Source organism: Poecilia mexicana, unplaced genomic scaffold (assembly GCF_051168715.1).
Source record: "Poecilia mexicana isolate PSO_F unplaced genomic scaffold, ASM5116871v1 scaffold_19, whole genome shotgun sequence".
In the NCBI taxonomy this organism is placed as follows: Eukaryota; Metazoa; Chordata; class Actinopteri; order Cyprinodontiformes; family Poeciliidae; genus Poecilia; species Poecilia mexicana.
The window spans coordinates 1,915,342-1,941,919 of NW_028263388.1; the positions used below are offsets into that span (position 1 = coordinate 1,915,342).

General features: G+C 40.1%; 3 protein-coding genes across 3 annotated transcripts in view; all 3 read right to left on the reverse strand.

Annotated features, from left to right (window-relative positions):
- Positions 1-1,884, reverse strand: part of rhbdl1 (rhomboid, veinlet-like 1 (Drosophila)) — a 59,504-nt gene extending 57,620 nt beyond the window's left edge. Inside the window, exon 1 of the mRNA XM_014967473.2 lies at positions 1,795-1,884. The gene's annotated coding sequence lies outside the window, so the exon portion shown is untranslated. The remainder of the gene's footprint in view (positions 1-1,794) is intronic.
- Positions 1,885-2,155: 271 nt separating this feature from the next.
- On the reverse strand, positions 2,156-17,287 carry rhot2 (ras homolog family member T2). Its single transcript, XM_014967471.2, has 19 exons — positions 17,089-17,287; positions 15,730-15,788; positions 14,879-14,960; positions 14,739-14,782; positions 13,946-13,999; positions 13,816-13,868; positions 13,021-13,129; positions 12,846-12,947; positions 12,679-12,777; positions 11,455-11,563; positions 9,485-9,605; positions 8,707-8,791; positions 8,488-8,633; positions 7,465-7,565; positions 6,638-6,768; positions 6,459-6,539; positions 6,272-6,394; positions 4,511-4,713; positions 2,156-3,548 (listed from the first exon to the last, which is right to left on the reverse strand). Exons 1-19 carry the CDS (start codon positions 17,123-17,125, stop codon positions 3,431-3,433), a joined length of 1,857 nt encoding a protein of 618 aa, XP_014822957.2. The 5' UTR covers positions 17,126-17,287; the 3' UTR covers positions 2,156-3,430.
- A 787-nt stretch (positions 17,288-18,074) lies between these two features.
- Positions 18,075-26,578, reverse strand: part of wdr90 (WD repeat domain 90) — a 31,155-nt gene continuing 22,651 nt past the window's right edge. Inside the window, exons 32-42 of the mRNA XM_014967495.2 lie at positions 25,549-25,696; positions 25,082-25,447; positions 24,879-24,999; positions 23,997-24,180; positions 23,272-23,394; positions 22,018-22,186; positions 21,705-21,835; positions 20,000-20,143; positions 19,433-19,549; positions 19,264-19,348; positions 18,075-18,359 (exon numbers count right to left, since the gene is read on the reverse strand). Of these exons, the coding sequence (XP_014822981.2) occupies positions 18,202-18,359; positions 19,264-19,348; positions 19,433-19,549; positions 20,000-20,143; positions 21,705-21,835; positions 22,018-22,186; positions 23,272-23,394; positions 23,997-24,180; positions 24,879-24,999; positions 25,082-25,447; positions 25,549-25,696 (1,746 nt within the window). The 3' untranslated portion in view covers positions 18,075-18,201. The remainder of the gene's footprint in view (positions 18,360-19,263; positions 19,349-19,432; positions 19,550-19,999; positions 20,144-21,704; positions 21,836-22,017; positions 22,187-23,271; positions 23,395-23,996; positions 24,181-24,878; positions 25,000-25,081; positions 25,448-25,548; positions 25,697-26,578) is intronic.

Consider the following 26,578-nt stretch of genomic DNA (forward strand, 5'->3'; position numbering starts at 1 on the left):
TAAAAAAATGGATGGAATTAAAAAATTTTGCAGTTAAACTTATCACCGCTATGCAGAAATAATGATTAAACCCACCCAAATAAAGTAAATATATATTTTAAATAGAAAATAGAAGATACACTGAAAATCATTAAAGAATAGTTTTATTCAAGTACATTTCTATGGTGAACCTTAAAATTTAGGTCTGTTTTTTTTCCTGATTCTTTGTTCTGCAAATTTATATTTTCAAGTATGAATGTTTCAACATATTGAAAAATATTTTTAACTCAATAAAATAATAAACATGATTTCCTTCTATTATAGACTAAAATATGCTATTCTGGATCAGAAGTGAGCGTGACAGGCACTCAGAAAGAAATGCTATGCAGAATAAAAAAGAAAACATATTAACATAAACAGAAACAAATTTAAGTGGATTCATGCATCTTGTTTAAAGCAATATTATGCATGAATCCTGTGGAGGAAATGACACTTAGGAAGGGAAAAATCATTATGCAAGTTAGACTTTGAATCTACAAAATACAACATGAGCTCATTTTAACTTTTCCCAGACACCAAAGGTGATTTTAGAGATAAAATCAAATACACTAATGTTATTAAGGCTAAATAAAGGCAAAAATTATATTTGAAAACGTCAGGTGCAGGAGGGATCTTTCCATCATCATTTCAGCTTCAGCAGATGATTGAAGCGGAAATCTGTGTCGACACACCCATATTTAAATGTTCTGCCTCCCACCTGACGAACAAATACTGCCACCGTGTGGTAGCGGAGGGAAATGGCGCCTTTTCTATTCACAGCAGGAAAAACAAGAGGCGCATAAATACAAGTCAGTGTTAAAAATACTATAGTTGGATTATCTGTTAATGGCTCCTAAAAAAGAAACAAAACCTGAGGATAAACTTTAAAGATAGTTCTGATGATTAGAGAAATGTTAAATGTCTAGACATTAATAATTCAACACAAAATGTCCATGTTTAAGTCAATGAAAGCTCTTAAAACCAAACAATTTCACAAATAATTTCAAATGCACGAACAGAATCACCGTTCATTAATTAGCTACACCTTGTTGGTGCCTTTTTCCTGCAAGACAACCTTAATATCCGAGGTTATCTGAAGAGAAATCAAAAATTCAGATTTCTAAATAGCACATTTTCAATTTTAGAGCCCAGAGAGTTCATTTTTTGTCTTGAAATTTTCTGATGGAAACTGAATTTTTCTGTTTACAGTGACCCTAATTCGTCGTCCTACATAATATCAGAACAAAGTCGTACAACCGAAAGTCAAAAATATACGAAAATAAAGTCATTATGAAAAATAAAGTCGAAATATGAGAAAAAAATGAGAATAAAGTTGTAACATTACCAGAATAAAGTCGCAATATTATAAGAAAATTGTATGACGGAAATTCATCAAAAATACTCATGAAATAAAGATAAATATTGAACAGAATAAATATCTGAATAAAGTCACAACGTTAGTAGAATGTAGTAGTAATTTTGTAATTCCCACTTAAAAGCTAAAAAGAGGGATATTGAGCATCTTGTGAAAATTTAATTTGGTATCTAACAAATATGAGAATCTTAACACAAATAACAGGAGGCGGTCAGAGCTACATAACTAAGATTTTCTAGTCATTTTCTTCTGGTAATATTTTGTCTTTATTCCAGTAATATTATGACTGTAGTTCCGTAAAAAATATCTTAGTCTGACCTTAATACTCGTTGTACATTTTTTAATAAACGCATATTTAAACTTCTGACCAATCACGCAACACTTTGGAGAGTGTTCGGTACCTTTAGCTCCGATGTAGTTTAGCTTTGCGTATTTTCGGTGTTCCCGAAGTTCTCACTCTTCATTTCGCGAACTTTGCACACAGTGAAGTTTATGTCAAAGTCGGTCTTCTCGGAAAGTCGGTAAAAACCAAAATTAGTCCAAATGTTTGCCTTCAACAAAGACGGGCCGGTTGAATTTTTTTTCTCTTTTGTAGTTTCCTGCTTGTTTTGGTGCTTTCCGCGCATGCGTACGTTCCGGTCCCGCCTGCGTGATGACGTCAGGACGTCCCGCGTAGTTACGAAATAGAGGCCAGCAGATTTGTTTCCATTTTGCTAGATTTTGGTACATTTTAAACCGTAATAAAATGAGAATCGCGACCCGTTGCACTCACTCCGGTCTGGTCTTTTATTAAGCATCTGAATCTGTTCACTTTCAGTAATAAAAAAGTTTTTGAAAAGTCACAGAAATGTTTCCTGCAGAACCATCTGCCTCTCTGGTGTTGGGCAACCGGAACCAGCAGCAGGTTCTGTAACTGGGTCAGTCAGGAGCAGAGGAACAGAAAAACACAGGCCAGCTTCAGTCTCATTAAAACAACCTGGAGGTGAGGAGAGGAACCTCCAGGTTCCTCTCCTCACATGCCGGAAAACCCGTCATGTTTTCCTTCAGTCAGACACAACGGTGCCTTAGGGACATTGTAGATGGAATAAAAAATTAAAAGGTACATTTCAAAGAAAAAAAAAACTCAGGAATGAGATTTATCTCAGAAACTTCCCAGAAACCCCCCCAGATATTTTGGAAGTTTTCACGTTTCTTGAATTTTTTTTTTAATTTTTTTTTTAGCAAATTTGCAAGTTTTCAAACAAAAATTTTCTATTTTTTTTCTACAAAGTTTCTGAGATTGATCTGAACATTTTTTAATCTTCTCTAGCAATTTTTCACCTTTTCAAAATCAGAAATTTCCACTTTTTCTAGAGATTGTTTCCTAAAAATATGAGGTTTTTTTCTGAGTTTGAAAACTCATATTTTCTAGAAGAAAACTTGAAAAGTTGAAAATTTTTGACTTTTGAAGCTAAAAAATTATTTTTTTCTAGAATATTTCTGACTAATTATAAAATTTCAGATTTTTTTTTGAAATCTTTTTGACTGAAACACTGTCGCAAACACTGTTAAAATCAAAAGTCCATTTCCTCAATAAAAGCAAATGTCTTCATGCAACAGAAGCAACCTCACCATCAGAGGGTTTAACTGAATGATTTGAGGAGCTAAATCTTCCTGTTCAGGGTAAAACCAGGTTCCAGCAGTTATTTGGCAATCATATCAGGATTTCATGACGTTTTGTATCAGCTGGTCTGAACGTCCAGCACTCTGATTCTGAATAATTTGGCATCATTTTCATTTGAACGCTGCTTGCATGCAGAACATGATCTGTAACTCAGATCTGCTGATGGGGCAGCAGGAGGCGGGAGCATCTTCCTGATGAAAGCACCTTGGTGTTCAGGAAGAGAAGCTGCTCTTCAGGCCAGCTGGTGAAGCGTAAGGCAGCAGCAGCGGGGGGAGTAACCTCCAGCAGAGGTCAGAGGTCAGACAGAGAGCAGGGCAGGTGGAAAACAGTTCGGCCTCCAGGTTTGGTCGTGACGGATGGAGATAATCGTCGGGTCATTTTAGCCGAGCCACGGCTCTGTAGACGGCGAAACCCAGAACGGCGACCACAGCGGAGCCCAGAGCCACCCGCAGCCAGAAGGAGGCGCTGCTCAGGTCCGACCCGTTCAGGTGGCTGGAAAACAAAAACCATCCGTCAAACACAAACCAGCAAGAGGTTTCCGCTCAAGCCGAGACAGACGAAAAACACCAGAATCACTTTTATACCAGGTTTTCTCCACTTTCTTTACTAAACGTAAAATAAAATAAAAAATATTTAAAACGCTGATGTTATTTGGAGTTTTAGGCCCAGGCTACAATAACTTCTGTTTAACTATGATAATATAGTCATAATGTTATCAGAACAAGGAGAATCGTGATAATTTGATAATTTAAACATAAAGTTTAACTTCACAAAATGCTCAACATTCTTCATTCTAATGTTTTCTTGTTCCTCGTTTTCTCATGTTATTACTTTATTCTTATTTTATTTTGACTGAATGTAGCATTACTTAATTTACACATTTTTTCTTGCATTACTACATTATTATATTATTGTGACTTAATGTAGTACAACTTCATTCTACAAATATTACTTTATTCTTGTATTACTAAATGTTTTCTTGTATTATTACCACTAGTCGTATTTTTACCAAATTTATTCTCATATTTTTACATTTTTCCTGTATTATTGTGATTTTATTCTCATTTTTTGTCCTTTCTCGTATCACTACGACTTCGTCCTGTTAGCCTTACAAGTTTCATGATTACAATAAAAACTGCAGCCTGGCTCTAAACATCATGGAGTTCACCTGAATCAAATCCAAATGAATAAAAGCTGTGAAACAAGATGGCCGCCCTGACATCACTCTGAACTACGGAAACCCAAAGAATGCATCGTGAGAAAAAATAAAGATTTTACGAGAATTAAATAAAATAAGAAGTTTGATTAAGCAAATCTATTTATCACTCAGCCCTGTTGTCTTGCAAATTTCAAATCCACTTTCAAAAATACATTATTGACACCAAAGTGAAATTATTTCATGCCGGTTCTGGTGTTGGCTGTAGTGCTGGTTCTGGACCGGTTCTGGTACGTACGGGTGCATGGCGGCCCAGGCCAGCCTGCTGTAGATGCTGCTGCCGGCGGCGTCGAGCGTCAGGCCGCAGAACGGCAGCGGCGGCGGCAGGCGGTGCTTGTAGCAGAACTCGGCCGGCGTCATGCCGTGGAACTGCTTGGCTTCAGGAAGATCCGCTTTGGAGGCGACCAGAACACACGGAACGCTGCCGTCCATGTAATGTTGCTAAACATGGAGGACACAGAGAAACTAAGCCGCCATTTTGACTGGCTGCTCCTCTGAGGAGCAAAATAAATTCAGTTTCTATCGTCTGACTGGAAAATATCCAACATACAGATGATTTTCATTTGATGCTTCATTTCTGCTGGAACTGTTGCTGAGTCTCAATCACAATAAAATAAACATTTTTAAAATGATATTTGAATTAAAGTCACAGCTTCTAGATTTTCCATGTTAAACTTTCAGATTATTCCAGACGTAACTTTCCACAGATCTTCAAGTTAATCTGAAATTAGGAAATACTGGAAATACTGGAGTTCACAATGAAGACTCCAATGAAGGAAAGAAAAAAGGAAAGAAGAAAAATTAACAGAGGAAGGAAGAGAAAAGGCAACAAGACAGAAACCAACATCGGTTCTTAAAATCAACTCGGCTTTACTGATCAGATTGGCGAGTAAAAATTTGCCACTGTCTGCTGATACAGCTAACGCTAAAGCCAACAATGCTAAAGCCAACAACGCTAAAGCCAACAACGCTAAAGCCAACAACAATAAAGCCAACAAAGCTAAAGCCAACAACGCTAAAGCCAACAACGCTAAAGCCAACAACGCTAATCCCAACAACGCTAATGCCAACAACGCTAATCCCAACAACGCTAAAGCCAACAACGCTAATGCCAACAACGCTAATGCCAACAAATCTAAAGCCAACAACGCTAAAGCCAACAACGCTAATCCCAACAACGCTAAAGCCAACAACGCTAAAGCCAACAACGTTAATCCCAACAACGCTAATGCCAACAACGGTAAAGCCAACAACGCTAAAGCCAACAACAATAAAGCCAACAACGCTAATCCCAACAACGCTAAAGCCAACAACGCTAATCCCAACAACGCTAAAGCCAACAACGCTAATGCCAACAACGCTAATGCCAACAAATCTAAAGCCAACAACTCTAAAGCCAACAACGCTAAAGCCAACAACGCTAATGCCAACAACGCTAATGCCAACAACGCTAATGCCAACAAATCTAAAGCCAACAACTCTAAAGCCAACAACGCTAAAGCCAACAACGCTAAAGCCAACAACGTTAATCCCAACAACGCTAATGCCAACAACGGTAAACCCAACAATGCTAAAGCCAACAACGCTAAAGACAACAATGCTAAAGCCAACAACGCTAAAGACAACAACAATAAAGCCAACAACGCTAATCCCAACAACGCTAAAGCCAACAACGCTAATCCCAACAATGCTAATCCCAACAATGCTAAAGCCAACAATGCTAAAGCCAATCTTTCTTGCTAACACCAATAAAGCTAACCCTGACAATGCTAAAGGTGATAATGCTAAAAATGCTAATGGGGATAATGCTAAAGCTGCTAATGCCCACGGGGATCGTGCTAAGTCTGATAATGCTAATGCGCTAACTGAAACACAAACTCATTAAAGCACAACTTTAGTTTGTTTGATCTTTCTGATCTTACTAAGCTGAACCCAGGAACCAGGGAAAAACACCTGGACATCGACCTTTCACCTCTGTGACCTTGACCTCGACACTGACCTTGTAAATGCTGGCGCAGTAGTCGAAGGAATGGGGATCGCTGGCGTCGTACATGAGACAAGCGACGTCGCAGGCGGCGTCCGACGCCTTGAGGAACTCCATTTCCACATCCACCTCGTTCAGCTGCAGGGAGGGAGGCCAGTCAGGCTGGGGTCAGAGGTCAAAGGGCAGCAGCTCTGATACTTACAATCAGGTATTTCTCCTGGTTGCCGATCTGAACTGTATTTATGACATATGGTGAGAAGGCACTGCTGGCGTTTCCTTTACTCTGATAAAAAAAAAAACAGAAAATGAAACAGCTTAACAGTTTGCAGCATGAAACAGGTTTTCGTTTTCCACCGTTTATTTTGTCAGACAGCAACGAACCAGAACGCTGCGGCCCACGAACGCCTGGAGGAAGGCGGTCTTCCCGGTGCCGCGCGGCCCGATCACCTTGCAGAGAAACGCTGACCTCTGAGTCTGACGCTTTTCCAGATCCACATCCTTCTCCCGAGTCACTGCATCCAAAAAATAAAACAAATTAACGGCAAAATGTGTCAAACTGGTTTTAAACCTCAACATTGATTAAGGTATAAAAATATGTAAAAATTAAGGCGGCACAGATTAGACAAAAAAAGTTCTTCCTTAAAAATTTAACTTTTCCAACTATGGAGATAAAAACAAATGAACTAAAAACAACAGTTTCAGCGATTATATGTAAATAATTCTTTCCAAATTTAGTCTTTTAATCAAACGTTACATTGAACTTTATTAACAAACTGTGATGCTTGAATATCAACCACTATCCAAGCCTTGAAAACACATCAGTGAAACCGATGTGTTTTCAAGGATTTCAAGCACCTGATCCAAACTGCATTAAACTTCTGGGAACAGACGAGTAACGTACCAAAATGATTCTTCAGTAAAAGGAAAAGGGAGCCGAGAAATTACTCAGTTAAGAATAAAAGGATAAAAGGCAAAAAGTTTACTCAAGTACTGAGTAACTGATCAAATTATCAATCATTTAATATTTCATGTTTGTTTTTCATTCAGTGGGTAGAAAAGTCAGAAATTTTACTCAAGAGTAGAAAAACTTTATAATAAAATAACTCAAAGTACAAAGTAGAGCTTAGTGAAAATAACCATTAAAGTAAATTTTCTCAAAAACGTTACTTAAATGTAGCTGGTTGCTGCCCAGCAGATGCGTCCCTCACCTGTGACGGCTGCGGTCTGCGACTCCTGCTCAGTCAGGATCGGGTATCCCAGGTAACCCAGGTGCTCCAGGCAGCGATGGACGTCCAGGTACGCAGAGAGCCTGAAACCACAAGACAGATTCAGCCAGAGAGAAAACCAGCGGCTAACGCCTCGTTCACACGGCAGGATTTCAAAACCATGAACACCTTCAGTTTAGTAGGTTCAATCGAACAGATTTCACTCTGACATTCAGATCCCAGACAGAAAATCACAACAAACTTCACCAAACCTCATTAAAACTCGTCAAACCTCATTAAACCTCATCAAACTTCACCAAACCTCATTAAAACTCGTCAAACCTCATCAAACTTCACCAAACCTCATTAAACCTCATCAAACATCACCAAACCTCATTAAAACCCATCAAACCTCATTAGAATTCACCAAACGTCATTAAAACTAATCAAACCTCTTTAGACCTCATCAAACCTCACTAAGCCTCATTAAAACTAATTAAAACTCACCAAACCTCATCAAACCTCATTAAAACCTCGCCAAGCCTCATTAAAACTCATCAAACCTCATTAAAACTAATTAAAACTCACCAAACCTCATCAAACCTCATTAAAACTAATTAAAACTCACCAAACCTCATCAAACCTAATCAAACCTCATTAAAACTAATTAAACCCCATTAAAACTCACCAACCTCATTAAAACTCACCAAATCTCATTAAAACTCACCAAACCTCATCAAACATCATTAAAACTAATTAAACCCCATTAAAACTCACCAAACCTCATTAAAACTCATCAAGAAACTGATTAGGAAAATGTTTCTTTGGTCTGATAATTTATATGATGGTCAGTTTTTATTTGTACTTGGGTAAACATGTTTAACTCCTGCTTGAGTAAAATCTTTGGATACTTAACGCAGCAGGATTATCGGTCATCGTAAAGATTCTTCCCGATAATCTGCTCTGGGATAACGGATCGTCCCGCTGTGTGAACTCGGCTTCTCTCTGAGCGTTTCGGTCACCTACATCCACTGGCAGTGGTAGCCCTGGTTGGTGATGTAGCCCTGATCCGTGGTCGGCACGGCCAGCAGGACGTCGCCGCCCCACGGCATGTAGGGACAAACGCAGAACAGGTTCTTCAGCTCCGCCGGCGACAGGGCCGAGTCCTGATCCTGAGCAGGAAAACAGCCGGACTCAGTAAAATCAGACGATCTTTACCGGCCGACTTCCTGTTCTGGGACTCGCCTCGTCGTATTTATCAAACAGCTGCTGCAGGAACTGGTGGCCCTGCTGGTTGATCTCTGTGCTGCAGCCCACAGGAACTCTGAGTCTGAAAACACGTAAAGCAGCCGATGAATGAGAAGAATTTTACTTTTCCAAACACAAATAATCAAGTTTATCAAGTTATACAATAGAAACATTCAACCGGAAATTTGAAATGATGATAGAAATTCTGAAAATACTCTTTATTTTTTTAGACATCTGGAACATCTAGTGGCGTTAATCGTTATTACAGATCAGGAAAGTCAAACTCATTTTTATTTTGGGCCAAATCCAGATTGTGGACGTCCTTAAAGGGCCGGCTGGTAAAACTAACGATAAAACCCAAAAGCAAACTTTGAACAAACACTAGATGATTTACTTCCTGAGGTTAAACACTGAATATCATTTCTGATCGACGTAATTTAGCAAAATACATGTGAAAACTACGGAAGAAAGCAGAGAAAGTTAATCAAAGTACCAGAATGCGTATTGTGTGAAATTTAAACAAACATTTTCATTTGATTACATGGATTTATGCGCTCACATCAAACTCATTCAGTTTTAAAACTGGAGGAAATGTGAGGCCGTTTAACCAGAAGCCAGTGAATCTGAAACACTTTTCTGAGCTCCTTACAGAGCAAGATAAATTCAGCGTAATATCAGTCCTAATTTCATCTTTTCTGCCCATTTTCTGTCTATCGAGCCATAAAATCTTCTGAATAATAATAATAATAATAATAAATGTCTTGAATGCACTAACTCGGGGTACAGGTAGTCATCAGTCAGCTCCAGGTTGTCGTCATAACCAAACTTCCTGAGGATGGTCCAGGTGGTTTCATGCCGGCCTCTTTGGATGAACAAAGTGTTCAGAAACAGAAAACCTGGAAAACAGAAACCCTGAATGTAAACGAAGCCACCAGATGAATAAATGTTTCCCATCGGCCCGATGTTTCCTATGTTTCCCATCGGCCCGATGTTTCCTATGTTTCCCATCGGCCCGATGTTTCCTATGTTTCCTATCGGCCCGATGTTTCCTATGTTTCCTATCGGCCCGATGTTTCCTATGTTTCCTATCGGCCCGATGTTTCCTATGTTTCCCATCGGCCCGATGTTTCCTATGTTTCCCATCGGCCCGATGTTTCCTATGTTTCCTATCGGCCCGATGTTTCCTATGTTTCCCATCGGCCCGATGTTTCCTATGTTTCCCATCGGCCCGATGTTTCCTATGTTTCCCATCGGCCCGATGTTTCCTATGTTTCCCATCGGCCCGATGTTTCCTATGTTTCCCATCGGCCCGATGTTTCCTATGTTTCCCATCGGCCCGATGTTTCCTATGTTTCCCATCGGCCCGATGTTTCCTATGTTTCCCATCGGCCCGATGTTTCCTATGTTTCCCATCGGCCCGATGTTTCCTATGTTTCCCATCGGCCCGATGTTTCCTATGTTTCCCATCGGCCCGATGTTTCCTATGTTTCCCATCGGCCCGATGTTTCCTATGTTTCCCATCGGCCCGATGTTTCCTATGTTTCCTATCGGCCCGATGTTTCCTATTGGCCCGATATTTCCTATGTTTCCCATCGGCCCGATGTTTCCTATGTTTCCCATCGGCCCGATGTTTCCTATGTTTCCCATCGGCCCGATGTTTCCTATGTTTCCCATCGGCCCGATGTTTCCTATGTTTCCCATCGGCCCGATGTTTCCTATGTTTCCCATCGGCCCGATGTTTCCTATGTTTCCCATCGGCCCGATGTTTCCTATGTTTCCTATCGGCCCGATGTTTCCTATTGGCCCGATATTTCCTATGTTTCCCATCGGCCCGATGTTTCCTATGTTTCCTATTGGCCCGATATTTCCTATGTTTCCCATCGGCCTGATGTTTCCTATGTTTCCTATTGGCCCGATATTTCCTATGTTTCCCATCGGCCCGATGTTTCCCATCGGCCCGATGTTTCCCATCGGCCCGATGTTTCCCATCGGCCCGATGTTTCCCATCGGCCCGATGTTTCCCATCGGCCCGATGTTTCCTATGTTTCCTATTGGCCCGATATTTCCTATGTTTCCCATCGGCCTGATGTTTCCTATGTTTCCTATCGGCCCGATGTTTCCTATGTTTCCTATCAGCCTGATGTTTCCTATGTTTCCTATCAGCCTGATGTTTCCTATGTTTCCTATCAGCCTGATGTTTCCTATGTTTCCTATCAGCCTGATGTTTCCTATGTTTCCTATCAGCCTGATGTTTCCTATGTTTCCTATCAGCCTGATGTTTCCTATGTTTCCCATCGGCCTGATGTTTCCTATGTTTCCTATCGGCCCGATGTTTCCTATATTTCCTATCGGCCTGATGTTTCCTATGTTTCCCATCGGCCCGATGTTTCCTATGTTTCCTATCGGCCTGATGTTTCCTATGTTTCCTATCGGCCTGATGTTTCCTATGTTTCCTATCAGCCTGATGTTTCCTATGTTTCCTATCAGCCTGATGTTTCCTATGTTTCCTATCGGCCCGATGTTTCCTATGTTTCCTATCAGCCTGATGTTTCCTATGTTTCCCATCGGCCCGATGTTTCCTATGTTTCCCATCGGCCCAATGTTTCCCATCGGCCCGATGTTTCCTATGTTTCCTATCAGCCTGATGTTTCCTATGTTTCCTATCAGCCTGATGTTTCCTATGTTTCCTATCAGCCTGATGTTTCCTATGTTTCCCATCGGCCTGATGTTTCCTATGTTTCCTACCGTTCAGGGTCAGGCCGTTGTCTTGGACGCCGTCGCTGGTGTTTTTCCACACCACAGTCTTCACGTCCTCCAGAGCCTGAGGCGCCAGAGGATTCCCAAAACACGATTTCTAAACGAAACATTTTAAATGTTAGCATGAAAACTTGGATTTAAACTACGGCTGGACAATAAATTAACAACATTGTATTGGACACATGATCAGTGTTAACAGATAATACATCAGACAGAATATTCACCGAACCGCACGGCATTCTGGGAGATGGAGGCAGAGGTACCTCTCATGGCTAGCTAAGCTAAGCTAACTCACGCACTCTTTGGTTGCCTAGCAACAACCAGCTGGGTAGCAAACCGTTTCCAGTTCTCCCAAACCTTCGGTGACCTCTGGGGTGTCCAAAGTGTGGCTCGGGGGCCGAATGTGGCCCTTTCACTAATTTGTAATTTAATAACGGCACAAATTTGTCCCCTTGAGACGTTTTGTAATTGTTTCAGGATTAGATTTTCCATCACGAGTTTATGTCGTCTTCAACGAAAAATGTGAAGTGCACAACAGTTTTCTTTCTTTACCCACAAGCATCCAAAGATGTTTCACTGAAAAACTCCATCCATTACGTCTGACTAACACAGCAGAGGCTGTAGGAGAAAATTCTTATTTTTGTGTTTTGGAATAAACTAAACTTAAAACAAAAAAAAGAGAAAATAAAAGCCCAAAAAGTTTAATATTTTTCAACATTAAGGCAAACGTAAAACATGTTTTATTTATTGTTGTGCATGTAATAAAAATAAATCACATTTTGAGTCTTTAATTGGAGGAAAAAAGAAAATGTTGCCCCTGAATACTTTGAACTGAGGGATTTTGGAAACCCCTGGGTTGCCTAGCAACGAGCTGCCTGGTGCAGCAGCAGTTTAAGGTTTTAACTGCAGAAAATAAAAAACATTGTAAAATGAAAACTGGATAAAACAGGAACGACAACGCCACGAGTTTCAAAGTATTTCAGATATTGAAAACATAAAACTAATCAATAATTATTGATTTTGACCAATATGAAACTTATACTGTGATAAGTTTTTCAGCCATGTTGTCCAGTCGTAGTTTTGGGTAAAACATATTTACAGACAGTTTTATTTTTTGTTTGTTTTTAGAAAATCTCTTGTTTAGCCTGTTTACTCCATGCAGTGATGAACGTTTCAGTAAGTTAGTGACTGGAGGTGAAGGTGGTTCTGAACCTGGAAGCTGTTGAGCTCAGCGTCGCTCAGGATGCGATCGTTGTCCTGGTCCGAAATGTAGAATATTCTGCTCAGAGCTCGAACACAAGCTGGCTTCAGCTGCAGGAGAAACAAACCGTTAAAGCTTCTGCAACATGAAACATTTATTTCAGACAGCAGGAAAAGACCTGTTTGTCCTCGGGGTCGTAAAGCGGAGCAGTGGGGTGGAGAACGGCCTTCTGGGCGTAGTAGAACAGCTCAGAAATGTTCTTCAGGTTCTTCGCAGAACACTGGGAGACAACCGGAGGCGTCAGAAAGTGAAAGTTAAAGCAGAATATCGGAGCAGGAACTGAGCAGCTTCACCTCAACGCATGTCTCGATCTCAGAGAACTGGTTCATAATGGGAAGAATGGTTTCCATGGAGCTCCCACTGCGCAGGTCGGACTTGTTCCCGACCAGGATGATGGGAACCCTGGCAGACACGATCATGTTATTACAGAAACGGAGAGGATCCGGACCTTGGCGGAAACATTCATACGATGCTCTACATGGAACTCAAAACATCACAGCAGTTAAAGGTATTTTCCTATCCAGGGGCGGAGCTAGACGTTCATACAACGGGGCCCAGAGGGGCCCAACATGGTAAACAGAACCAAACGTTATTAAACTGGAACTAACAATTATTTTAATAATATGTTATTCTATTTTATTCTTCATCAGAGTATCTTGGGAGAGTCTTCAGTCAGAGGCTTCTTCAGATTCGCTGTAATACAGACTGCTACAGGAGATCCTTCCTGCCATCACTGTCTACAGTACTGTGAAGAATCTTAATGAGTTGCAACATTTAAACTCTTTTTAAATCTGAATTATTTTATCAATAATTCTGATGATTAATCAGATTAAGAATTGCCTCTCTCTCTCTAAAATCACCCTGCAGCAGAAGAAGAGTCTGAACAGGAAGTACGTTCCTGACACAGAGATCTCACATCCTGTAAAACGGCGGCCATAAATCATGCCCGTCTTCATCTTCACTCTGTTCGAGTGCTAATGTTTCAGCGCTAGCTGTAGCGACCCGTTGATCACCTGGCGTTCCCCTCTAGCTCCGCCCTTTTTCCTAACAACAGTCTCAGTTCAGTGAATTCCCTTTGTGACACGTACTTGTTTCCTTTCTCTGCGTCTCCGTTGACGAGAGGAATCCACTTGGTTTTAATCTGGAAACAAGAAACCATTAAAGTATAAGCAGAATGAAGTGATGCTGGTTGATCTAACCTGGATGTCCAGCGGTTACCTTCTCTATCGTGTCCTCGTTGGTGACGTCATACACCACACACACTACGTTGGCCTGTGGAGGTTGGGCAAAACAAGATGGCGGCTTATGAGGTTTAAGATGCTAAAAATGCCCAGGATTCAGGAAGAGACCCGACATGATGCGACACATGGGAAATAAAACCTTTGTTGGTGTTTTTTGGTTATTTTTGCTCCTGACGTGTTTTCACACCAACGTCACTTTAACACCAGAAAACAAGTTTGAACCGACAATTAAAGTTTCTGTTTTCAGTTTTACCTTGTTAAAAAAAACCTAAAAACTAAAGTAGCTTAAAGTTAATAATAAAGAAAACAATTTTTTATTTTAACTCCCTGACAGAGAAATGTTTTGATGGCTGAAATGAAAAAAGTCTGAAGTCAAGATGTCTCTTTTCTAAATATTCAAACAGCCGGATGGATGTTACTACTGGCGGAGGCGACAGAGAAGATGACAGGAAGTGGTTACAGGATGACCTGTTTTAAATACTCAAACTTAAATAAGTAAGATTTTAAATTACGTTTCTTATTTAATGAAAGCACCACAATGGCAAAATCTTGTTTTTTCGACATTAGCAGAATATCAACAGTTTTTTGGTAATAAAAACTCAGCTAATGATTGGATAATTGCATAATTTCCTGTTTGTATTCTAGTGCATAAAAACACATTTTCTGCTGCTGCACTTTGTTTTTGTAAACCTTCGTGTTCCTCTATTGGTCGACTGAAACACGCTGGATGAGTTTTTACAATATTTATCAATGGATGGCGGTGAATTTACCTTGACGATTTCATCTCTGAGAACTTCATCACTTTGTTCCTTTTCTGATGGAAACAACAGAAAACCAAACAAAACTTAAAATGTTGCCATTCAGATGATAATTTTGATTTTAACAGCAGCTGATGCTGCTGGTCCGGTACCGGAGTAATCCACGATGTGAGTGGGAACTTTCTCAGGAGTGACGTCGGCCGGGATGGTGATCTCCTCGGCTCTGGGTGGAACCTTCAAAATAAAAGCAGATAGATGTTTCAGGTCATAATGTTATGCCAGAGTTCTCCGTCCACAGTAGAGCTGGACAACATGGCTGAAAATGTATCATGATATGAGCGTTTCATATCAGTCGATATCGATAATTATTGATTAGTTTTTTGTTTTAAGTATCTGAAATACAGTCAGACTGTTGCTGTGATTTTCCTGTTTTATCCAGTTTTTCCTCCATTTTGTTTTTTAGCAGTTTTGAGGCAAAGTTTGGAAACTTGAATCAATTAATTGTCAACAACTAACATGATTAATCATTAATAACGATTAATTGATTAATCATTTCAGCCTTATAGGAAACTGATTAACTGGCTCATGGGTGAACAAAAGAACAAAACCGTTAGAAAACAGAACTGGGAATAAAAACTGGAAATACAAACATTTTTCACACATTTATTCCATTAAGATTCAACCAAAGAGACATTCAAACCCAAATCAATACGGAAGAAAGTCGAGGCAAAAACCACTGAAAGTTGATTTAATTTTGCTATTTTTCAAGCATGCAGAGTAAAAATATGTTTACAAAATAAACTGAAGTTATTTATATTTAAAAACAACAACTGGGCTACAATTTCTGTTTTTTATGACTAATTAATAAATAAGTTATTAAAAATCACCAGAAACACATTTTAAAGATGAACTGGAGTTCACTGGGCATAACAGAAAGTCCATTAGGTGCTTTTTGTCAGAAATATGCATTTTAAAGTGAAACTCTGGCAGCAGTGACACTTACCCGCTCTGGAAACTCTTCTCCCACCAGAGACATGATGAGGGACGTCTTCCCCACCTTGGCTGCAGAAACAGTGAAGCATTGCATTAAAAAAACTTAAATACTCTTCACATTATTGTAGAAATATGAATCAATATGATATAAAATAAACATGGCGGGTCCCTGTGAATATCCTTTTGAAATGTATTTTCAACTGCATTGATGCAGAAAGCAGAATATGTAGCCCAAGAGTTTGTTTTAAAGTGACTTTTCTGAAAGTTTTTTTTCTAAAATAGAAGTCTTGAGTAAATAGATCAGTGTATTTTGGAGATAAAAGTAATATATAAAAGCATGCAGGACGGTGGGTCCCAAATAACAGAACAAGCAAGACATGATCTGATGTAGTAACCAGCTATTTACTTCAGTAAAATATAATTAAATATTTATGGGAAAAGTTTTGATGCATTGATTTTTTTCTTTTCTACTTAAATAATATTATTGTAAGGTAGTGCTACTCTACAAGCCTGATATAACTTCACTAAATGAAGAAAAAACACATTTTATCCCAAAATGGACCAAATACAAACCAGCAGCTTAAGTTTAAGTGAGACCTCCTGTTCATACACCAGCTTTGCTATCCTGCCCAGACTGCTGCACTATTTGTAGGTCAAATGAATATACAGTAAACATTATATATTTAATGTATAAATATTCCAACATTTATACATTAAGTAAAAGTATTGATTTAACTGCTTGTTATGAAAAAAGTTGATTTGGAAATATGTTTCTTTTGCCCTTATTTTATTCATTTCATATTTTGTTCTTTGAAAAATCTGAATTAGAAAATAACCTACTTTTGTTAGTCTAATTAGATTATTTTTCACAAATTAAATCACAGGTCAACATAGAATAAAGTGAGACGATGCACGTTCAAACTGAGGTAAAAATATAAAAATAGCAAATTTACAACATAGGAAAAGTTACACAGTATAGTTAATAAAAATAGTATAAACAAGCCAAAAGCAATGTGGAAATGAGTAGGATGAATTAGAAAATGTTCGAATATTAAACTATGACTAACTTGTGAATAAGATTTGATTTGTTTCATCTCTGTCGTTTTCAGTGGTTATAATACAGATACACAGAAGGTTTGCACAGTTAACTTATTAGTTTAAACTTTGAAGCTAAAACTCATAAAGCTGCCAATTAGGAAATTAATACTTGAAACACAGCAAATTTGCCAAAGCATAATTTTATCGTTAAATGTGGAACCGTTTCAGAAATATTAAATGATGCAGCTTCCGGAACAACCAAAGTTAGTTAGCTGCTACGGCTAATGTTTGCTAACCGTGTAGCTTGTAGCTGTCAGAGTTGGATACTTACGTTCCCCCAGTAAAAGTATCCTGACGTCTTGTTTCATGTTTCCTCACTCTGGGAAGAAGAGCTAGCCGGGCCGAGCTGCTACGCAGACATTTATCTTTCATTTGAACGTCAAAATTTCAAGATAAACCCAAACGTGCGCCTTTTCACGCCGATATTCACCCAAGGTGAAACCCGTTTACTGTTCCGGTTCACGAAGCGGAGTGCGCAGAACTGTGACCCCTGCTGGACAAAGTGGTTACCACAATCCAATATGGCGCATGGGGGGGGAACATGTGTAACATGATTTCTGACCTGTTGGAGGAGGGAGACTACCCAAAAATTGAACTAAAACAGTAGCAATACCAGTAAATAAAGCAAAAGGCAGCCAACTACGAAATTATTCAAGTAAGACTAAAAAACATATTTGTAAAATGAAAAAGAACTACTCAAGTAGAGTACGAACTGCCTGATCATAATGTGACTTTAATTTTACAACAATGCCATCAGACAGTGTATATATATATATATATATATATATATATATATATATATATATATATATATATATATATATATATATACATATATATATATATATATATATATACATACATATATATACATATATATATACATATATATATGTTATAAATAACATGCAAATTGTTTTTTTAAAAGGAAAAAAATACAAATGAATAACATAAAAAAATAGTTTTTAAGCACCTTTAGGTCGATGGTTGTAACGGGATAAAATGTAAAAAATCTGAATATATTTGCAAGACTGCGTCTGAAAAACGGCTGACATGCTGCAGTTACAGTCAGTTTGGGCTCATAATAATGGCTAGCTCCCAGTTTCTAAAGCATTTAACAGATGATTGTGCTTCAGCAGGAACATTCACTCCAAGAATATTTGCTTTAATGTCATGAATTGCTACTGGACTCTGAAAACCTTGATTCCAACCCAAAGACCCGAACGCTGAAACTGAGAAGCCACACAGCAAAATCTCTCCCATAAAAAAGTTTTATTTTTAAACTATACACATAAAAATCTAATTTAGATTAATAAAAAGTTTGTGGAACAATAAAAACCGGAACAATAAACGGATAAATAAATCTACAGAAACAGAGGTTGGGTCAGAGGCCCGGCACTTCCCAGAGCAGAACCTCATCGTACGCGACGGAGAAGAGAAGCGACCCGGATGGAGAGAAGCGGCACGTCTGCAGAGCGTCGCTGTGCGGCAGGAAGTCCTGGAACCGTCCGCTGGTCGCCTTGATCAGCTTCAGGACCCGCTCTGAGGGAGGACAGGCGCCACATGAGGATCTGGTTCACACTGACAGGATCTGGTTCACACTGACAGGATCTGGTTCACACTGACAGGACCTGGTTCACATCTGGTTCACACTGACAGAATCTGGTTCACATCTGGTTCATATTGAACAGATCTGGTTCACACTGAATGACGTTTTGTGCAAGTCCAAGAAAAACTGTCTAATCATTTTCTGGTTTTAATCAGTCATGATACTTCTGGCCTTAGGGATTAAACAATTAATCGTTTTCCTTTTTCTCGCTCTCTGTCGGCTTTTTGCTAAACACTCGTTGCCATAACAACTGACGCCACATTGTTTCAGGATTCAACATCAAAAACACCAAAATGTTTCGCACAAAGAACAGAACATTCAGTCCGTTAGTTTCATGTTTTCATGCTTGATGTTTATTTTACTGTTATTAATAAGTGATCGTCTGAACGCAGCGGTGATTGATCGGCTCATTTAAACACCTGGTCTGCTGACTATCGGTCAGAGTTGGTGTTTAGTCGCCTTTTTTATATTTTTTAACTGAACCGAAACAAATTCCACAGCACATCTACATGTTACGGTTGTCATAGTCAAGCTAGCATAACTGACCTTCCCTCTCCCTCGTAATTTTTTTCTTAATTAAAACATTTTCCTGACCTTGTTATTTAGTTCTCATAGTGTTAACAGTATCAAAGCACCACAACCCTTTTTCTTTTATGTATTATGCATAAGATTTAACGCGTTATATTGACATTTTAACAGCTAAAACCAATGCTAGTCGTCGTTAGCCAGCAGCTTTTTGCCCTCCAGCAGGGAGAGGCATGACGTCTTACTGCAGCTAGTCTATAGTTATTATAACAGTCCCAAACATGAGTTGCCATCTTTGTTACCAGTCCTCACCTTTGGACCCCACAGCCAGCAGGTGACCCCTGGGAGACAGGCTAATGCACGTGGCCCAGTGGGTCAGCGAAATCTTCTTAATGATCTGAGGAAAACAAACGGTTTAACGATTATTCCTCCCAGTTTGGACAGAGGAAAACAACAGGAGACAGGAAGTGAAGTGTGATACTTGTTTTTTGGTCAGGCTGTAGAAGGACAGCTCTTTCTCCAGGCCGAAGCCGGTGTAGAGCAGCAGGCTGGGGTCTGCGGGGTAGAAAGCAGCCAGGCTGGGCGGCAAACTGTCCTCCTGACACGTTGAGACACAGATTGGGAAATAAAATAACAACCTGATCATGTGAAACTACCTCCTGCCACTGCTGACTCCAAACAGATAAACACTAAGAATGAAAACCAAACACTGATTTAAAACTAATACTTTTAAAAATATGGGAAGATCTAAGGAGTAATAATCCTTTCCAAGGAACAGCTTGTCAGATAGTAACCAGAGATTAGTGGTGGGTATTTATCGTATCATCTATGGTTATAAATGTTTATCGTTATACATTTTAATTAATGGTTAAACACAATTAAACTGTCCGAATTGTTGGGATTGTTATTTTTTACCATTTTTAATCACTGCTTGTTCAATAAGGTGCATCAATAATGTGAAAATGTGACTAAAATCAGTTACTTTGTGCATTTTGTGTTTCCTTGGGAATCAGTAAAAGATAAAGAAAAATAAAACCAGGAGCCGAACCTCAGAGCTGGGCGGAGCGGGAAACGACAGCCAGTCCAGCAGGTCACACTTCTCCTTGGACCAGTTGGCGGCCCAAACGCTGACCCGTCTGTCGGCGCCGGACACCAGAAACATCTCATTTCCTTCCAGTCCAAACCGCTTACACTGAGGACGGAGAGAAAAAGAGCCACGAGATTTTAGCTATAGTCCAAAACTTCATGATGAAAACAGGATAAAATAAACTGTTTTTAAAGTTTAACTCTGCTTGTTAAACCATTTTTAACTTTAAAATGTCTAAAAAGATGCCAGATATTTACATAGAATTTGAATATTAGATACAGGGCTGGACAATACATCAATATATTTTGTGATCGACTCACAGTAATACTAATAGATCGGATATACTTAGTATTTATCTGAATATTTAACATATTTAACATTCAATATAACAGTGCAGGTTATTTGCTTCAACTCACTCTCTCGCTCTTTGGTTGCCTAGCAACAACATGCCACTAAGCAGAAGTTTCAAGTTCCCCCAAACTTTGGTTGCCTAGCAACGACTTCTTGGGTCAGTTGCACAGCAGAAGTTTAAAGTTTCAAAACCATAAAAAATGACAAGGAGAGAAAACTGAATAAAACAGGAAATACAGTTTGGTAGTTTTCAGATATTTAAAAACAACAAACTACTCAGAAATTACTGATACTGACTGAAACAAAACGCTTCTTCCAGCCCAATCAGTTATAAACAGTTTAAATACCGAACTGTTGGTGTTGGACTTAACTTTGGTATACTTTAGATTTATTGCATTTTATTTAAGAAATAAAATAGAATATATATCTTTAATCTGGTTACCTGATTAAACGTGAGAATAACTGAAAAAAATGTTAAACTAAAGGTCAGCTGCGGCCCTGATCCTGATGGATCCTGATCCTGAACCTGATCCTGATGGATCCTGATGGATCCTGATCCTGATGGATCCTGATCCTGATGGATCCTGAACCTGATGGATCCTGATCCTGAAGGATCCTGATCCTGAAGGATCCTGAACCTGATGGAACCTGAACCTGATGGATCCTGATCCTGAAGGATCCTGAACCTGATGGATCCTGATCCTGAAGGATCCTGAACCTGATGGAACCTGATCCTGATGGATCCTGATCCTGAAGGATCCTGAACCTGATGGATCCTGATCCTGAAGGATCCTGAACCTGATGGAACCTGATCCTGATGGATCCTGATCCTGAAGGATCCTGAACCTGATGGAACCTGAACCTGATGGATCCTGATCCTGAAGGATCCTGAACCTGAAGGATCCTGATCCTGAAGGATCCTGAACCTGATGGATCCTGATCCTGATGGATCCTGATCCTGAAGGAACCTGAACCTGATGGAACCTGATCCTGATGGATCCTGATCCTGAAGGATCCTGATCCTGAAGGAACCTGAACCTGATGGATCCTGATCCTGAAGGAACCTGAACCTGATGGATCCTGATCCTGATGGAACCTGATCCTGATGGATCCTGATCCTGATGGAACCTGATCCTGATGGAACCTGATCCTGATGGATCCTGATCCTGATGGAACCTGATCCTGAAGGAACCTGAACCTGATGGATCCTGATCCTGATGGAACCTGATCCTGATGGAACCTGATCCTGATGGAACCTGATCCTGATGGTGTTTTAATCCATCCATCATGGAGTCAGTCTGGTTTCGGTTTACACCTGTTCGCTGACGCTCTGGATCGAGTTGATCGCTGCTCCTTTGTGATCCCTGATGACTCGAATCGTTGCTCCACTGATTGGGCTGCTGACGGCGACCAGACCCTTACTTCCTGCTGAGAGGATCACATGACCTGAAGCAGAGACAGAACCGTCAAAAAGGGATCCGTTCGTTCCCGGAAGCAAGAACGATTCAATACGACCAAAAATGAATCGGTGTCCAGGGTGTCAGAAGACCCTGGGCCACGGTTTGGACTTCGCTGCGTCGAGGTCGGTGTTGGTCGTGGTTGGTGTGCGTGACGCAGCGTTTTCTCACCGCTGGCGGAGTAAGTGATGGCGGTGATGGCGTCCTGATGAGGACGCAGCTTCATCTCCATCTCAGTGGAGGCCAGCTGGAAGATCCGGAGCGTCCCGTCGCCGTAGCCGGCAGCGATCCGCAATCCGTCGCTGCTGGACGACGGACTCCAGCACAGACAGCTGCAAGCCTGAGCAGCACAAGGGGCAAAGGTCAAGGTTCACTCAGGGCTAGACGATACGCCTGAAAGACTTACAACCATAAAAGTGTTTCATATCAGTCGATATCGATAATTACTGATTAGGTTTTTGTTTTAAATATCTGAAATACTGCTGGTGTTTATCCACAGGTTTCTCTCCACGTTGTTTTTTATTTCTTAGCAGTTAATAGGCAAAAGGGGGAAACTTGAAACTGCCCCAGTTACTCAGCAGGTCGTTGCTAGGCAACCAAAGTTTGGGGAAACTTGAAACTGCTTCTTACCCAGCAGGTTGTTGCTAGGCAACCAGAGAGCGACCTACTGAGTAGATGTTTTATCTATTGATACTGATCATGAGTTTATCACAATATTATTATTGATTATTGTCCAGGCATCGTTTCACATCAGCGTGTTTTAATTCTTCCTGCAGGTGAATCTCTGACAGTTAAGTTACAAAAATACATTATTAAGCAATCAGGCTGATAAATAAAGTGGGGTATCGTGAACCAACTAATAAACTTTTTATACCTAAACCTTTGGTTTGACTTTATTGAACGTAATGTAATAAAATTAATAAACAAAGTTTATATAGAAACAAAATAAATATAAAACAAAAGCAAACAAACAGAAGAGGAACATTAGTAAAGTATATTTACAAAATGTCAAGACATTTTATATATAAAAATACTGGAAATAATGTTGAACAAAAGTTTTCCTTCTGGAATTCAGAAATTATTTAAGTTAAGAGAGTAAATATAATTTGCTAAGAGGAAAGAAAATTAAAATCTGGATGCGTTTCAGTTATCGGCGTGAAATGATCGATGGAACGATTATTTTGTGTTTTATTTGGTGAGCTTTAAAATGTAGTTCATGTTTATACATGAATATTTAAATATAAATGTGTGTACATGTATTTGTGTATGTATTTGGTCTGCAGGTAACTTTCCTTACTGCAGGCTGCTCTATGAGCCTGTTTGGGTAAATGACTGGTTTGTAAAGTGGTATTTTGTTTGGTTTTATTTTGTGTAAAGTTAATTTAATGAGCTGACAGCAGCTGCAGAGACGCTGATGTTCCCCACCTGGTTGATGACCTGGAACTGGACCACCAGCTCGAAGCTGCCGGTCGACCAAACCCTCACGCTGCCATCCTGGCTGCAGGTGGCGAAGCGGCTCTCATCACGGCTGAAGACGACGTCGTTGACCTGAACGGCAGAGCAGAGCATCAACAGAGAGAGGGGTTCGTTCCTGTTGGGGTTGGCAGCACAAATCCTCAACCACGACTTCTGACTTTTTGCTCGTTTTAGTTTTTCCATTTGAGTTTCTCCTGCTTATGAAAACAATCCAAGTGCTTAAAAGAAGCAGCCATATTTTGGCGAAAAGTTAAAGTTAACCCAGCCGAGCCCAGCCCCGTTACCCAGCAACACAAGCTGAACTCCAGCACGATTGGTCAGCTGGTTTTCCAGATGTATGCGCTGTACAATGGCTGCTGGAAAAGACAAAGTGTTTTGTTGTTGACCTACCATCCAGAAATCACTTGCTGCATTCTTGTTGGTTGTGCAGGAGACTCTACTAATACTTTTCAAAGATGTGTGGCTGTCTAATCTGTTGGCAGCCATTTTCATGGCTGAGTGTAAACATTGAGTTGGGGGGGCGTGGCCAACAGCAGTTCATTCTGAGTGAAAATCTCATTATGTAAGAATTATTTTGTGCAAAACGTGATGAAGATGTTTTGTTTAGGCCACAGACCCAACCGGTTTAAGGAAGCAGGTTAGGGTTGCCTTTATGAGTTTTCCAGTAAGGTTACCTTTGCCCTGTGTCCGCTGACCAGCCGGATGATGCTGCTGTCTGACCAGTTGATGTACCAGAGTGTTCCCGCCGTGGTGCCAACGATGCCCATGTCCATGAAGTTATCGAAGGCCGCGCTGACCAGCTTCCCGTCCAGGATGACCTCCTGCTCCACCACGACCTTCAACCCACTCAGGGTCATACTGACAAAAAAAATCTGAGGTCATGAATCCGTTTTTCACAGCTTCAAATAACACATTAATAAGCAGTGATGTAGTGAACAGGCGAAAGTTTGGAGGAAAAACACTGAACAAAGTGTCAAGCATGGTGGGGGCAGCATCATGCTGTGGGGCTGCTTCCTCTTAATACTGATGAAAACGTTCCAGTTCCACTGGCAGATTACTTCACTTAAAACATGGAAAAATGTCTTGATATTAGTGAAATAACCTGCCAACAGAACAATAACTGGGTTGCTAGGCAACGGGCTGGGCTTGGCTGGGGTTGCTAGGCAACAGGCTGGGCTTGGCTGGGGTTGTTAGGCAACGGCGCCAATGGAACTAGAACTTTTTATCAATATTAAGGAATTATTTATTTTGTTCTGTAAAGTTTCTTTTAAGTTAGTTTTGTCTTATTTCAAGTGAACTAAGATATTTGCAGTAGAAACTGAAGAAACTAAAATCTGGTATTTTATTTTGTTTAGTTTTTGTTTTTCTGCCTGAAGCCATCAGGAGCGCTTCGAGTTACTTCTGTAAGGAAATTCTTCTGTAATGATAGAAAAATGGAGCAGATCTAAGATACTAGATGTTAAGAGGATCATTTGGATAGAAAATGTACTGAAACGCTGGAGCAGTTCCAGGTCAGATTAAATGCTGGACAGATGACAGGAAAAGCGTCTCGTTACTCTTTTACGCTGCAGGTCGTCTCAGCAGACTTCATCCCCTGAACCGCTTCAATCTGCCATAACTGCAGGCGGCCGGTGGCGCCGCCCGTCAGCAGGCGATTCTCTCGACAAAGCAGAACTCCTGCAAAACAGTTACATCTATTGTTCAACTCGACAGGGACAAAACGAAATGAAGAACCCGGTACTGCAGAACCATCTAGTACCGATCTCTCCCTCATCTGCTCTCCAGACCATGAAGCAGCGCTGCTTGTTTACGTCCCACGCACAGACATGTCCGCCGGAGGTGCTGGTTAGCAGGAAGGAGTCCATGTGGTAGCAGAGAGCGGTCAGCTCCACATCGCCCACCTCTGGCGGCGGCGCCACACTGCACCTTGACACCTTGACGTCGGCGTTTGAGGCGCGTGTTTGGATGAGGCAGAAGTGGATCCCTTCGCTGCCCACGCAGGCCAACTGCCTGGCTGCTGTGGGGCTGAAGGTCGCGTCATGGATCGGCGCAGACATGCTGACACTGCAGAGCAACTGGACCGACTCCGAACTCCACAGCGCCAGAACCGGATCCCAGAAATCTCCTGTACAGCAAAACAATCAGTAACTATTTAGAATATCAGGAGAAAACGCATAATTACAGCTAAACTTTGTGATCAGACACAAACTGATGAGTTTGACAAACCAACAGAGAGGAAGAAGAGGTCGTCTCTGGAGAAGGCCAGGCTCTGCACCGCCCCCTGGTGGTGGGAGGCGGTTCCACGGCAGGCTGCGGTCTGAACGTCCCAGATGGAAACGAGGCTCCTGCTGCTGCCAGCGGCCGACGCCAACGTCTGCACAAAACAAGATGGAGGACAGCTCAGACACAACGCCAAATGTTCTGGAGTTTATCACAATATGCAGCAAATATCAAAACAAATAAGTCATTTACACTCAATTAAATGATATATTTACACAGTTTGGACAGATATTAACATTAACTGTTTCTAATCCATTATTTCATGGTTTTCTTGCTTGTGTTCTGCATCAATGTTGCTGTGAAAAGCAGCAAATATCAGTGAAATTCAGGCTCTGCATGTTGGATGTTTGTTGTTTAAAGCAGGAATTAGATGAAATGTATCCGGTTTAAATACTGTTGAAAAGGAAAAAAATAACTTGTTTCTCTGAAACTTTCTGAATAGATTCCTGACTATCCAGGGTCTAAATTTTAAATAAATCCTAAGATATTAACATTAAACATCCAACCACCAATAAACTGATTAATCCATTTAAAAAATCGTTTAAGTATTTTTAAGAATATATAAAAAGAAATTAATATCTCTAAATAAGAAAATAAACATTCCTTTAGTGAATGCTTTATAATTTGTTATAATAATGATGTATGTCTTTTTTAATATCGATAATCTGATAGTAATAAATTAAGCAGACTAAAAAAATTGGCCCATATTTCAGATTTTCCATTTAATCACTTTAGTTTCTTTCATACAATATCAGCAACACATAAAAATACAAAGAAAACAATTTAACTTTGTTTTAAAATAATAAAATAAGCATTTTATATCATTACTGCTCTAAAATATGTTGTTTTTCAGAAATTGGCCTTGTAAGAGTCTGAATACTTCAGTTAACGATTAACCGGTGTCAAAATTAGTTGACGATTATTTCAATGATTGATTAATCGTTTCAGCCCTCAGCATTTTGAAACCTGAACATTG